The sequence below is a fragment of the Loxodonta africana genome, chromosome 15, assembly GCF_030014295.1.
Source record: "Loxodonta africana isolate mLoxAfr1 chromosome 15, mLoxAfr1.hap2, whole genome shotgun sequence".
NCBI lineage: Eukaryota > Metazoa > Chordata > Mammalia > Proboscidea > Elephantidae > Loxodonta > Loxodonta africana.
This window is the reverse complement of record NC_087356.1, coordinates 72,913,661-72,927,819: the sequence shown is the minus strand read 5'-3', so window position 1 is coordinate 72,927,819 and position 14,159 is coordinate 72,913,661. Positions and strand designations below refer to the sequence as shown.

General features: G+C 45.9%; 1 protein-coding gene across 5 annotated transcripts in view; it reads left to right on the top strand.

Moving 5' to 3' along the window:
• Positions 1 to 13,870, top strand: part of GRAMD1B (GRAM domain containing 1B) — a 212,384-nt gene extending 198,514 nt beyond the window's left edge. For 4 of the 5 annotated variants that reach the window (XM_023558225.2, XM_064268926.1, XM_023558224.2 and 1 more), the window contains 3 exons: positions 851 to 958; positions 1,274 to 1,391; positions 3,567 to 13,870. In XM_023558225.2, coding sequence (XP_023413993.1) covers positions 851 to 958; positions 1,274 to 1,391; positions 3,567 to 3,656 — 316 coding nt within the window. In that variant the 3' untranslated portion in view covers positions 3,657 to 13,870. The remainder of the gene's footprint in view (positions 1 to 850; positions 959 to 1,273; positions 1,392 to 3,566) is intronic. The other variant, XM_064268925.1, reaches the window with a different exon arrangement.
• The last annotated feature ends 289 nt before the right edge of the window (positions 13,871 to 14,159 follow it).

The following is a 14,159-nucleotide window of genomic DNA, read 5'->3' as shown; positions in this document are numbered from 1 at the left end:
CCAGCCCCAGATTACCCTGCCCCCTATCTTTGCCCAGTTCTAGCCCATACTCTGGGAGATGTCCGCTGCTTCTCGGGACCCCCTGCAGACCAGCGGGAAGTGCAGGAGAATGGGACCTGGCAGTTTTAGGGAAATTCTGCTGACATCAAGGGCTGAGCTGGGGGTCCCACTGGGGTTTCTCCCCAGATCATCCTCAGTTGTATCCTGAAGTTGGGTTGGCAGGAGGAGTCTTCTCTAGCTTCAGCACCCATGAAACACTAAGAACCTGTTTATAGGCGTGTTCTCTTGTTCCTTCCTGGCCAGATCTCCTCATCCATTGGATCTTGGCCTCTAATAACCCTTTCTCATATACCCTCACTTCCTTTCTGGCTCAGCTTTACTGCAGTTTTCTGTCTCCCCACACGTGTCTGTTTCTAATGTCTGCCTCCTCCCCCTTTTTCCTCCTTGCTGTCACTAGGATCTGTTTCAGGTACTGGCTCTCTGATTTCTCCCCCCACGCCCCCACCCCTCCGTCTCTTTTCTTCTCCATCTCACCTCTTTCTCCTCAGGCGCCCAGATTCTGGCTGACTTTGTCATGTCTCCCCTCTCCAGCTCCCTCACCTTACTCACCTCTCCATGGCTTCATTGCTATCTCCCAGCCCCTCTAGATCAGAGTCTTTCTCTCTGTCTTCCTCCCCCTTCTTCCCTCTTGTGGCCTCCGTCTGTATTGCTCACTCAGTGCAGGGCTTCCAATGGCCCTGTAGTCAGGGATGGCAGCCTCTGGGGTGGGGCATGGCTGGCCCTTCGAGGGAGGAGGCTCTCCCAGGTCACATCTCATTGCTATTGCTTTGTTCCCATGTCTCCTTCTTAGTCTGGTGCTGCTGGTGGTCCTTAACATGATGCTCTTCTACAAGCTCTGGATGTTGGAATATACTACCCAGACCCTCACTGCCTGGCAGGGTCTCAGGCTCCAAGAAAGGTAACCTGGGCTTCTTCCCCTTGCCACCACCCCAGTACTGTGCCCTGGCTCCTGCCTGCTGACTCCAGTCTCCTCAGGACTGCCCCACCACCCTTGCACAGGGAATGACCCTTTGGGATGACCTGATCACCAAGCTCTGGGTGTCTCCCCCTGTGGTTTCAGTCCATTTCTGATCTGGGTCCAGGGGAGCCAGGAGCAATGAGCAGAGGGCACAACACTCTGATGTGACTCTTTGTCCTTTAGGGGTCTGGGAGCACAGGACAGTCTGCAGAGCCTAACTCCAGTTGCTGGCATGCCCCTTCTTCTGCCCCACAGGTTACCCCAGTCCCAGACAGAATGGGCCCAGCTCCTAGAGTCCCAACAAAAGTACCACGATACTGAGCTCCAAAAATGGAGGGAGATCATCAAGTCCTCGGTGATGCTTCTTGACCAGGTGAGAGCCCCACCTTTTCTCCTTGCCCTAGTCTTCTGGAGAAGGGACTCCTTCCCCTGTGCTCTGAGACGGATCACCATCTCCATCACCATGCACCAGCCCTCATCCTTCCACTCATTCTTCTCCCAGACCACCCATCGCTCTAACTGGAAAGCCACCCTTGAATGGACTGCTGGAAACCTAGGTGTAGTCCCCAAATCAGGGCAGTGAAATGACACACTGGATTGTAGGAAAGCTGTAGGTTAGATGGAAGGAAGAACTTTTTTTCCCCATATTTTGGTAATACATGGCTCATTTGACAGGCATTTAAAGAGAGAGAACCCTTTTTACAGAGATTTGTCTTCCCAGAATGGAAACCCTCGTGGCATAGTGGTTAAGAGCTATGGCTGCTTACCAAAAGGTCAGCAATTCAAATCTACCAGCTGCTCCTTGGAAACCCTATGGGGCAGTTCTGCTCTGTCCTGTAGGGTCGCTCTGAGTCGGAATCAACTCGACGGGAGAGGATTTGGTTTTTTGTTCTTGTCAGAGAGCATCTCCTCCCCCTGCTGTAAAACCACACACACACACACCCCTTCAGTGTGTTGCTGTTTCTCAAAAGCACTTAATGAGAGTCTAGGAAGAAAATTGTACTAAAGCCAAAACCAAACCTGTTGCCATTGCGTCGATTCCGACTCATAGAGACCCTATGGAAGAGAGTAGAACTGCCCCATAGGGTTTTTCAAAGAGCACCTGATAGATTTGAACTGCTGACTTTTTGGTTAGCAGCTGAACTCTTAATCACTATACCACCAGGGCTCCATGATTGTACTATGTCTTCATTTTATAACTTCTTTGTGGTTTTTTTTTTGTGTGGTGCAGTTTTCTTTATTCTCCCTAAAAACCAGATCCAACTGTTTAAGAACATCGTCCTAGGGCAAAATCAACAGTTAGCTTTGTTTTATAGGTGGCCAGGGGTTCCCTCCTTCCCCAGAAGAATTTACCATCTTATAAAAAGTGCTGCCATGTGGTTGCCAAGACAGGAGGACGCTATCTTTGCTCTGCAAGAGAATTAGGAAGATAAGAAAGTGGATTTGTCCTGTTACGTTAAAATTTCTATTCCTAAAGCAGCATCTTTCTCATGTCTTGAAATCAGCCAGACCTGAGATGGAATCCCAACCTCGCCACTCATTAGCTTTGTGACCACGAGCCAAGGGACTTCATATTAAAGCACTTTGATTTCTTCATTTATAAAATGGGAATTGTTGGCTCATGAGAGTGCTGTCAGGATTTGATGGCACATGGAAGGCACTCATTGATAGTAAATTCTATTTCCCTTTCCTATTTTGGTCTTAGCTCTAAATTGAGGAGAGGAAGTCTTAATGTAGACGTTGGGATCCAGTTCAATACGTTTAGAATATTATGTTTAGCTTTGGAGCCATGTTTAAGGAGGGCATTTTTTTAACCAGCTTGGTAAGGAGTTTGGAAACCCCATCATATCAAGAAGAGTTGACGATATTGAAGATGTATCCTGGAGAAGAGAAGATGGGGTGTGGGGAGGGGGGATCAGGATAACCTTCAGAGGTCCAACAGGTAGAAGAAGGGTTAGACTTATTGTAAAACTCCATGAGAGGCTAGGACAGAGAAATGTGATTGAGCCAGAGAAAATCTGGACTTGTTCTGGGTCTTAACAGAGAAGTAAGATTGGAATAGAGAAGAAAGACAAGAATCCCAGGCTGGAGGAAAAGTTTGGGAAAATGCACAAAGATAGGAGTACAGTATATTCAGGTTCAGCGGGGGAACCAAACTGACATGAGGATAAGATGTTCTTTTTGGAAATAAGAAGGTCAAATAAGTAGCAGTCTAATGTGGCTCCTTGACAAGATCAAAATGAACCTTTGAGAAAGTCCTTAATTCAAAAAAGTGAATGGTTTGAAAAGGGAGTCTTTAATTCAGTAACACAGGGTCCCGAATGATTGAGACGCAGGGAACCCTCAGGGTTCCCAATGCGAGATTACCTGTCCTCTTTGTGTCTGAGATGTTGCCCCTGAAAGCCACCCTTGCTTTAGGAGCCCAGATGCCTGTAGCTCCCTGGCTTGGTCGGAGACCTGCCACAGTAGGCCTGGTTTGAGCTGTTGGTTGGAGAAGCTTGCTGAGGGCACAAACCTGTGGTTGGGGCGGGGTTCCTCTGTCTTACAGATGAAAGACTCACTCATCAATCTTCAGAATGGCATCAGGTCCCGAGACTACACATCAGAAAGTGAAGAGAAGAGGAACCGCTATCATTGACAAGGCAGGAACAGGGGTGGCTGCAAGAGGCCTGTGCAATACATGTACATAGACCATATACATATATATATATATAAATATATATATATATACAGAATATAAATAGATATATATTATATACAGATTTTAAAAAGAGATGATGCCTATGTACCAGGGAGAAGGAGCTGGACCGCCTCCTATACTGGCCGGAGAAAACGCTTTCCTTTGGTGGAGGGGCTGAGGAGGGCAGGGACCACCTCTCAGCACCGACCTCCCCTGGTCCTCCTCCTCCCTGCCCCCTGTCCCTCACCCTTTCCCTTGCTGGCCCTTTTTGGCTCTTACAAGGGAAATGTTGTAGAGCCAAAGTTATGCCTGTGAAGACCCTGGGGTCTTGAAAAGAAGTCTCAAGGGGGCATTGCTAAGGTGCTTCATTCCCTAATCTCCTTTTGATTTGTCTCCAAAATAAAAGATAATCGTTTCTTCCCCACCCCATGCTTCCCCAGGTGTTCTCTTGTGAACATGGAAGCATCAAGGGCAAAAGGAGCCCCATCTAAACTCTACCACAGAAGGTTACCCACTTTCTACGGGCCATAAACTAAGAGTCAGGCGGAGAGGACTGTTTGGGAAGCTAGGAAGGCTACATTCATGGGCCTGGGCTTTGTCTCCGCAGGCTCTTGAGGACCTGTGTTTTGAAGGGTGTTCTCCTTGTTCGCCTCTTGTATCTTCCTCTAACTTGTGTAGGGTTTTGGACCCAGTAAGGGCTGGGAATGTGTTACTTCCCACCCCCCTTCTCTCTGGTCTTTGCCCAGGCTGGATCTGGGTGAAGTGTCACTTTTTAGTGCCTAAAGTCCTATTGTTCCTCTGTGCCCTAAGAGCACATTGTTTATTAGCCAGGGTGGAGCATTTTTGATCTTGTTAAACCTCTTTCAGTGGTAATAAGCAGGTCAGGCTCTAATTCCTTCTCTTTGAGCTGTCACTTTGAATGCCAGGATGAGTCAGGGAGTTCTGGTCTCTTTAGGGTTTGAGAGAGAATGTCCTGACAATATGTGAGCTGTAGGGTCTACCAGGGAATCCCATGTGAACCGTCTTGACAGTAAGCACCAATATCCAAGCCAGTTGATCGGTTGCCAGCATCATTTCCTCTCAGTGAAGGACCAACTTTAGTCAGGGAAGAAGATCTAAGCCACTGGAGGGAGTGGATTTGGCAAAGGTGCATGTCTTCAGGGTAGGAAAAGACCAGATGAAGTTTCTGCCCCAGGAGGCCCAATCCAGGTCATCAGTTCTCTGGCTGGAGGAGAGAAGCCTTGTTTGGTCTCTGACCTCAGAGAGATGTGAGACCATTTGTTAAGAGAATGAGTCATCCAGGGCCTTATCTGATCTCCTAGAGCCTTTCTGGCACATTCATCATCCTTCTACACTAATTACTACTTCTCCATATCCTGATAAAAGGAGTCTTGCCAGCCCCACGCAGAGCCAGTAGAGACTGTTGATCAGGAAAAGATCATAGCCAGTTTGAAAAGAACTCTTCAAGCTTGCTTGCTCTTCTCCTGGGGCCTCTTGATGCAGGGGGCAGAAGGAAAGTCCCAGAACATCAGCACAAGGGAAGGACGATTTTATCACTCATCTACCCCAAAGTATAGCAAGTTGTGTTCTTCCCTTGCTTCCCTTGGAGTAGCCTGATCACCCACTTTGACAATTGAAGTTTTTTTTTTTTTTTTACTTTTTAATCTCTAGGATATGGCCTTTGTATTGTCAAGGATGAGAAGACAGCAAGATACATGGCCAAAACATCCCCCTGGGGATTAGGATGAGAAGGTTCCAGGTGGCCAGCTAGCACTGATAACCTTCTCCTAGGAAATGAGATGTGAGCAAATGGAATTAAATATAACCCCTGGAAGGGCTGCATATGCCTACAGGCCAGTCTGTTCTTGTCCAGGGCTTTGAGTGAGAGACCCTGATGAGGGTCGAGGCTCGTGGGACTTGAGCCAGTTAAGGAGGAGATGTATGCAGACTGGCAAGAAATTTCCCCCTTGAATTAGGCAGTTGTTGTTGCTTGCCGTAGCCAGAGGCCATTATTATTCCCAGAAACTTCTGAAAGCAAAGATGATAAACCCCCTAATTTATTTCATACGTATTTATTTAAATGATTAAATCTTGAAGGTCCCACGGTGGGACTTTTGGGATGGCTTAGAAGAGGCTCTTTGCTGGGAGTAGAGCAATAAGAGACCTGGCTGCAGCGTTGTTCTGCTTTTGCTTTACCTCTCAGGACCATTCAGGGGAGATGTCAATACTTAGCATATCAGAGGAACCCTCATGTTTTCTGGTGATTTGAACCCAGAAGGCAGCGGGTGCACATAGAGAATGGCCCTCAGCCTGCCTCATATTTAAGGATCAGGGATCTCTTATGGGCTTTCTTTGCTCTATTAATTTTTTTACTCCCAAGCCGGGAAAAAACCAACAGCTCTTTTTACTCCCAAACAAAAGCTTTTCACCCTTATCCACTAACCTGTGAAAGAGAAGGGAGCTCACCCTTGCAGGTAAGTCTGGGAGTAGAATAAATAAATAACATTGTAGTTATGGCCAGTAGCCCAGGCTAGTAGCTGTCTGCAAGAGAGCACAAGTACCGCCACATCTTAAGTTACTTCTTCCAGCCAGAGCATTTTCATCGTTGTTGTTCAGGTAAGAATTCTGTACTTTCTGCCAGGAGCCACATGGTAAAGCTTTTGAGAGCTTGTACCCTCTTTCAAAGAACTTGCAGTTTCTAACCAGGTAAAGAACAGTTAGAGGGTCTAAACTTCCAGCCCAGCATACTGTGGAGGAACTGGTAAGATTGGCCTCAGAGACGTCAGTCATGTCTGCACTTCTCCCTCCTCCACCTCCCTCCCCAGGCCATTGGGATAGCATCCTAGGCCAGCAAGATCAGCAACTTGAAGCTCCATAGGAGCACTGGGCTGAGTCAGGAGATCTGGTTTTGCGTCCTGCCTTTGCCATTGACTAGCTGTGTGACCTTGAATAAGTCACTCCCCCAGTCTGAGTTTCAGTGGTCTCATCTGTAACATTGATTACCGGCTTCAGGCTAGATTATTTCTAAGGTAGGTTCTAGCTTTGGCATTGTCTTAGGGAGGCTAGGTCAGAGGCTGGCAAGACTGGGCTTTCTCAGACTTGGAAAGGGTCCTGCCAAGAGGGAACAAGCCTTCTGGGCTAGAGACTCACTGGGCAGTGTCTGGGTTCCCAGGAAATCCAGGGTAGATAAACTTTCTTCTTGATGGGCTAGCAGGGCTAGGGAAGCCCAGTGAGAGAGAGAGAAAGAGCCCAGTATTAACCTAGGAGGGTGTTTCTTCCTCCTTTGGCCTAGTCTTAGTTTAAGGGACCTGCCTTTGGACTTTCTCTAAGCGAGGAGAAGGAGGATAATGGCAAGAAGAACACCATCTTCAATACAACCCATCTTTGTCTCTAGGCTATGAAGTCTTTCATCTATCCATCCTTCCTCCTCCTTTCTAGAGGAAACAGCAGAGAGAAACCATTTTCAGTTCTAGCACTGCTCTTTTGGCTCAGCCAGAATCCTCTTGGGGTTTGGATTAGGTGTGAAGCTTTTGCTAAAACCCCCAGGTTGCCTTAGAGCACTGGCACTAAGAGAACCTGGGATTACAGGGAGTGGGGAGGACTGAGAGACCTCAAGAGGAATGCTTCGTTGGAAGGAAATTCTCTGCATGCCCCACCCCGACCCAGGCCTTAGAGTGCTCCCATTACATCCTGCAGGCAGCATCTCTAGGGGGAGATTATGGGGAAACCACTAGAGGAAGAATCTTTCTGGGCTCTTGGTGGTCCCAAAGGGTCCTTTCTCTGCCATACCATGCCGCTTCTTTAGCCCAACAGGGCAGCCAAAACCAGTTTTCCTACTGGAAGAAACAGGACTCCTGTCTTCCCCCAGGTGGCAGGGCTGTGGTCTCCCTCCTTTTACCCCCTACCCCACTGCCCGCTCCATCCAATAAGAGACTTGAGAATCTCTCTTCCTGACTCTCCCCGCCCCACCCCTTGTCGCTAGGCTGTGGGACAATCATCACATTTACCTCTTGACATCCTCGACCCTCGCCCACCAACCCCCAGCAGGCTGGCACCACTCCCCGCCACCTCTATGTTTTCTTCCAGAAGATGGGTTTTGAGTCCTAGGGGATCGGTTTTCTGGAAGGCCATCTTTTAACGCCTCTGCCTTCTGATGTGGAGGCAGAAATTTGCACACGGTGTAGAGAGCTCCCCTTCCCACCTCTCTGCCCAGCCTTGTTACCTCACTCCTGCTCCGGCCATGGCTGTGATGGGCCCAGACAGCTCCCTGTTATGGTATTTTGACAGCTCAGGGGTCTTGGGCATTGCTTTCTATTGTGACTCGAGGTCCTCAGCAGGCCTGGGAGCCCAGATGGAGCCTTGGCTGCTGGTGAGAAGCACCTCGCCTGCCAAGAGGAGCTGATGCCAGAAGATCTTCCCCCGATGTGAAGGCCTAAAGAACATTGTCATTTCTGCCCTTTGACCCTCCTTGCTTCTCTCAATACAATGAGACACATTGCAGAAACAAAATGGTGGCCTCTGCTCCAGACAAGACAGCTGGCTCTGTCTGGGAAGTTGGCCTTGGGCTGGGGGGCCATGTGCTAAATAGTAAATGCAACCATTTTTGCCAACAACAGTGTGTGGCTCCCCATGTTTCCTTACCCTGCACTCTAGAGCCAGACCACTCTCTGCATGGACCAGACCATCTTCCCAAACCCACGGTGCTTCCCCCCCCAACTCAACCTGAACTCCCAAGGTGGAGAGGGATGGGTCAGAGGCCACTGTGGCCCCTGGATAATCCTGACATGGGGTAGAGTGGGGTGAGGCAGAGGGAACAGCCCCCACCACTTGCACTGGGCCATATGTGGGGAAGAACACAGGTTGACTGCAGTCGAGTTGTCTGGCCGTCTGGATCTATCACTGTACTTTGCCTGGCGCTGTGCGCAAGGTCTGAAAACTTACTGCTAGTACCTAGAAACATACAAGGCTACCCAGCCAAATCTTAATGTAAAGTAGCTAGAGCCATGGAAGTACAGTATGAATTAAAAGACAAAAAAAGTATTGAACTACAAATAATAAATGGTGTGTGTGTTTATTGCTCGATTCATTAGTGCCCATCACTCCCAGATGTTTCTGGTCTTCCCATATGTGATCACAGCAAGTCCTGAAGGTGTGCTGAGGTATGCACGCCCATGCACGTACTCACAGACATCCACCAACATCTAGGACAACCTTCTAAGGGGAGGGAGACAGCCTGATAAAGTGGAGGTGATAGGAAGTTTTGAAATCAGTGCTGAGTACAAGTGACAGCATCACTGTTTACTGGCTGTGTGGCATCGGGCCAATCCATCACTGCAAGCTTAAAAGTTTTAGAAATAATGTAAATAAATAAATGTATATATCGTGTGTGTGTGTGTGTGTGTGTGGCTGGTACTGCACTAAGATAATTTTTTTAATTAATTTCTTTTTAGTTAGTACTATCATTATTATGGAGTCCCTGGGTGGCCCAAACGGTTAAGCACTCAGCCACTAACTGAAAGGTTGGTGGTTCGAGTCCTCGCAGAAGTGCTTCAGAAGAAAGCCTTGGCAATTTACTTCTGAAAAATCACCCATTGAAAACCCTATGGAGCACAGTTCAACTCTGACACACATGGAGCTGCTTTGAGTTGGAATCAACCCAGTGGCAACTTTTTTTTTAATTGCTGTTATAGGAGATCCACCACTTGTCTTGTCAGTTTGTCATACTGTGGTGGCTTGTGTGTTGCTGTGATGCTGGAAGATATGCCACCGGTATTTCAAATACCAGCAGTGTCACCCATATTGGACAGGCTTCAGGGGAGCTTCCAGACCAAGACAGACCAGGAAGAAGGACCTGGGAGTCTACTTCTGAAAAATTGGCCGGTGAAAACGTTATGAATGGCAGCAGAATGTTGTCCGATATAATGCTGGAAGACAAGCCCCTCAGGTTGGAAGGCACTTAATACAACTAGGGACAAACTGCCTCCGCAAAGTAGAGTCAACCTTAATGACATGAACAAAGTCAAGCTTTCAGGACCTCATTTGTTGATGTGGCATGCTCAAAATGAGAAGAAACTGCTGCAAACGTCTGTCAATAATTGGAAGTAGAATATATGAAGTATGAGTCTAGGAAGATTGAAAGTCGTCAAAAATGAAATGGAACGTATAAAGATCAGTATCCTAGGCATTAGTGAGCTGAAATGGACTGACTGGTATTGGCAATTTTGAATCAGACAATCACATGGCCTGCTATGCCCGGAATGACAGCTTGAAGGGGAATAGTGTCATGTTCATCGTCAAAAAGAACATTTCACAATCTATCCTGAAATACAAAGCTGTCAGTAATAGGATAATATCCATATGCTTGCAAGGAAGAATATTCAAATTTATGAACCAACCACTAAGGCCAAAGATGATGAAATTGAAGACTTTTACTAACTTCTGCAATCTGAAATTGATCAAGCATGCAATCAAAATGCATTGATAACTACTGGTGATTGGGATGTGAAAGTTGGAGATAAGGAAGGGATCGGTAGTTAGAAAATATGGCCTTGGTGACAGAAAAATGCCAGAGATAGCTTTGCAAGGCCAGTGACTTATTCATTACAAATACCTTTTTTTCAGCAACATAAATGGCGGCTATACATATCTGACTCGCCAGATGGAATACACATGAATCAAATTGACTACATCTGTGGAAAGAAACAGTGGAGAAGATCAATATGATCAGTCTGAACAAGACCAAGGGCCAACTGCAGAACAGACCATCAATTGCTCATATGCAAGTTCAAACTGAGACTGAAGAAAATTAAAACAAGTTCATAAGAGCCAAAGTATGACCTTGAGTATATCCCACCTGAATTTAGAGACCATTTCAAGAACAGATTTTTTTTTAATTGTGCTTGAGGTGAAAGTTTATAGCTGAAGTTAATTTCTCATACAAAAATTTATGCACATGTTATGTGACCCTGGTTGCAATCCCTATAATGTGACTCCCCCTTTCCACCCTGGGTTACCTGTGTTCATTCAACCAGCTCCTCTCCCTTTCTGCCTTTTCATCCTGCCTCTGGATAGGAGCTGCCTACTTAGTCTGGTGTAGCTACTTGAACTAAGAAGCACGCTGTTCACCAGTATTATCTTATGTTTTATAGTCCGGTTTAACCTTTGTCTGAAGAGTTGGCTTCGGGAATGATTTTAGTTTTGGGTTAACAGAGAGTCTGGGGGCCATGTCTTCTGGGGTTCCTCTAGTCTGTCAGACCATTAAGTCTGGTCTTTTTACGTGAATTTGAGTTTTGCACCACACTTTTCTCCTGTTGTGTCAGGGACTCTCTGTTGTGTTCCCTGGTCTTTGGTGGTAGCCGGGCACCATGTAGTTCTTCTGGTTTTGGGCTGATGGATCCTCTGGTTTATGTGGCCAGTTTGTCTCTTGGGCTAATATTTTCCTTGTGTCTTTGGTGTTCTTCATTCTCCTTTGTTCCAGGTGGGATGAGATGGCAGCTTGCAAGCTTTTAAGACCCCAGACACCACTTACCAATGTGGGATGCAGAACATTTTCTTAATAAACTTTGTTATGCCAGTTGACCTAGATGTCTCCCAAAACCATGGTCCCCAGACCCCTGCCGCTGCTACTCTGTCCCTTGAAGTGTTTGGTTGTGTTCAGGAAACTTCTTAGCTTTTGGTTTAGTCCAGTTGTGCTGGCTTCCTCGGTATTGTGTGTTGTCCTTCCTTTCACCTTTATGAATAGCTTTGATGCACTGAACACTAGTGGTCAAAAACCAGAGAAGTTGTGTGATGAATCAAGGGCATCATACATGAAGAAAGCAAGAGATCATTAAAAAGACAGGAAAGAAAGATGAAAATGGATGTCAGAAGAGACTCTGAAACTTGCTCCTGAACATAGAGTAGCTAAAGCTAATGGAAGAAATGATGAAGAAAGAGAGCTGAACATAAGATTTCAAATGGAAGCCAGAAAAGACAAATTATTACAATACTTAGACCTGGAGTTAGAAAACAAAAATGGAAGAACACGCTCAGCATTTCTCAAGCTGAAAGAAATGAAGAAAAAATTCAAGCCTCAAGTTGCAGTATTGAAGGATTCTGTGGGCAAAATATTGAATGACACAGGAAGCATCCAAAGAAGATGGAAGGAATACACAGAGCCACTGTACCAAAGAGAATTGGTCAATCATCAGCCATTTCTAGAGGCTGCATATGATCAAGGACCGATTGTATTGATGGAAGAACTCCAAGCTGCACTGAAGGCATTAGCATAAAATAAGGTTCCAGGAATTGACAGAATACCAGTTGAGATGTTTCAGCAAATGGATGCAGCATTGGAGGTGCTCACTCGTCTATGCCAAGAAATTTGGAAGACAGCTACCTGGCCAACCAACTGGAAGAGATCCATATTTGTGCCCATTCCAAAGAAAGGTGATCCAACAGAATGGGGAAATTAGTGAATAAAATTTGCTGAAGATCATTCCAAAGCGGTTGCAGCAGTACACCGCCAGGAAACTGCCAGAAATTCAAGCTGGATTCAGGAGAGGGTGTGAAACGAGGAATATCATTGCTGATGTCAGATGGATACTGGCTGAAAACAGAGAATACCGGAAAGTTGTTTACCTGTGTTTTATTGACTATGCAAAGGCATTTGACTGGATCATAACTAATTATGTATAATACTGTGAAGAATGGGAATTTCAGAACACTTAATTGTGCTCATGAGGACCTGTACATAGACCAAGAGGCAGTAGTTCAAATGGAATAAAGGGATAATATGTGCTTTTAAATCAGACAGGGGTGTGTCAGGGTTGTATCCTTTCAGCATACTTATTCAATCTGTATGCTGAGCAAGTAATCCGAGATACTGGACTATATGAGGAAGAACCAGGGCATCAGGATTAGAGGAAGACTCGTTAACAACCTGTGATATGCAGATAACACAACCTTGTTTGCAGAAAATGAAGAGGACTTGAAGTTCAAAGACTACTGATGTTCAAAGACTACAGCATTCGGTATGGATTACACCTCAACATAAAACAAAAATCCTCACAACTGGACCAGTAAGCAACATCGTGATAAATAGAGAAAAGATTGAAGTTGTCAGGGATTTCATTTTGCTTGGAACCACAGTCAACACCCATGGAAACGGCAGTCAAGAAATCAAACAACGTATTGCGTTGGGCAGATGTGCAAAATTAAAAAGCAAAGATGTCACCTTGAGGACTAAGGTGTGCCTGACCCAAGCTGTGGTATTTTCAGTCACCTCATATGCATGTGAAAACTGGACAATGAATAAGCAAGACTGAAGAAGAATTGACGCCTTTAAATTACGTTGGCAAGAATGTTGAATATGGACTACCAAAAGAAGGAACAAATCTGTCTTGGAAGTACAGACAGAATGCACCTTAGAGGTGAGGATGGCAAGACTTTGTCTCACATACTTTCAATATGTTATCAGGAGGGACCAGTCCCTGGTGAAGGACATCATGCTTGGTAAAGTGAAGGTCATCAAAAGAGTGGAAGAGCCTCAACAAAGATGGATTGACGCAGTGACTACAATGATGGGTTCACATAGCAATATTGTGAGGGTGGCACAGGACCGAGCAGTGTTTTGTTCTGTTGTACATAGCGTTACTGTGAGTCGTAACCGACTCAGTGGCACCTGACAACAACAGTTATAGGAGACTGTGGTGGAATATGAATCCAGGTGACAATTTCTTGTTGAACTTTTCCCTTTTGGGGCCTTTGGAGACAGCTTTGCCTTATTGCTATTCGATACCTAAACTGGTGGTTCTGGATCCAGTTTGGCTCCTCCCTTCATTAAGTTTTCCTAGCAATTAATTCCTTGCCACCTGATGAGGAAACTTGTCTGTTGTCAGGCAGGTGAACAGAAGTGCCACCTGTTGGACCCTTGTATTCTTTTCACTGGGGGAGGGGAAAGTGTGTATCACACTTTTAGCATATGCTTAATAATAGACTATTAATTATAGTTTTCATTCTGTGGGTATATCACCTACTGTGGGTTCAGGAATTGATGCAGGCAAGAGTGGCAGGTGGGAGTGAGTCTGAGACTTAAAAAGCTATGGAGAAGCCATTTGTAGTAAATGGGAGCACATAGTAGTATCAGCAGCAGGTGCATATAAATAGTCCAAAACCAGAGCCAACAGTTTTTAGAGACACTTTATTGGATAAACACGGAATTTACTTAAAATCACTACACACAGGCATTGGGTTGTCAGGGGCTTGGGTGGTTAGGAACAAGTTCAGAAAAAAATTGGCTGTGGAAAATCAAGAAAAGCAACGTGAAGATGATAATGTGGAAAGAGTTCCATCCATTGCAAGACTGTAGGAGTTTGTTGATTGTGGTTGATGGTGTTTCACAAACATACACACTTGTCCTTCAGTGCATCCCTCCCCCTCGCGCACACTGTCCCTCAGATGCAGCTCTTGCCAAGCAGTGAT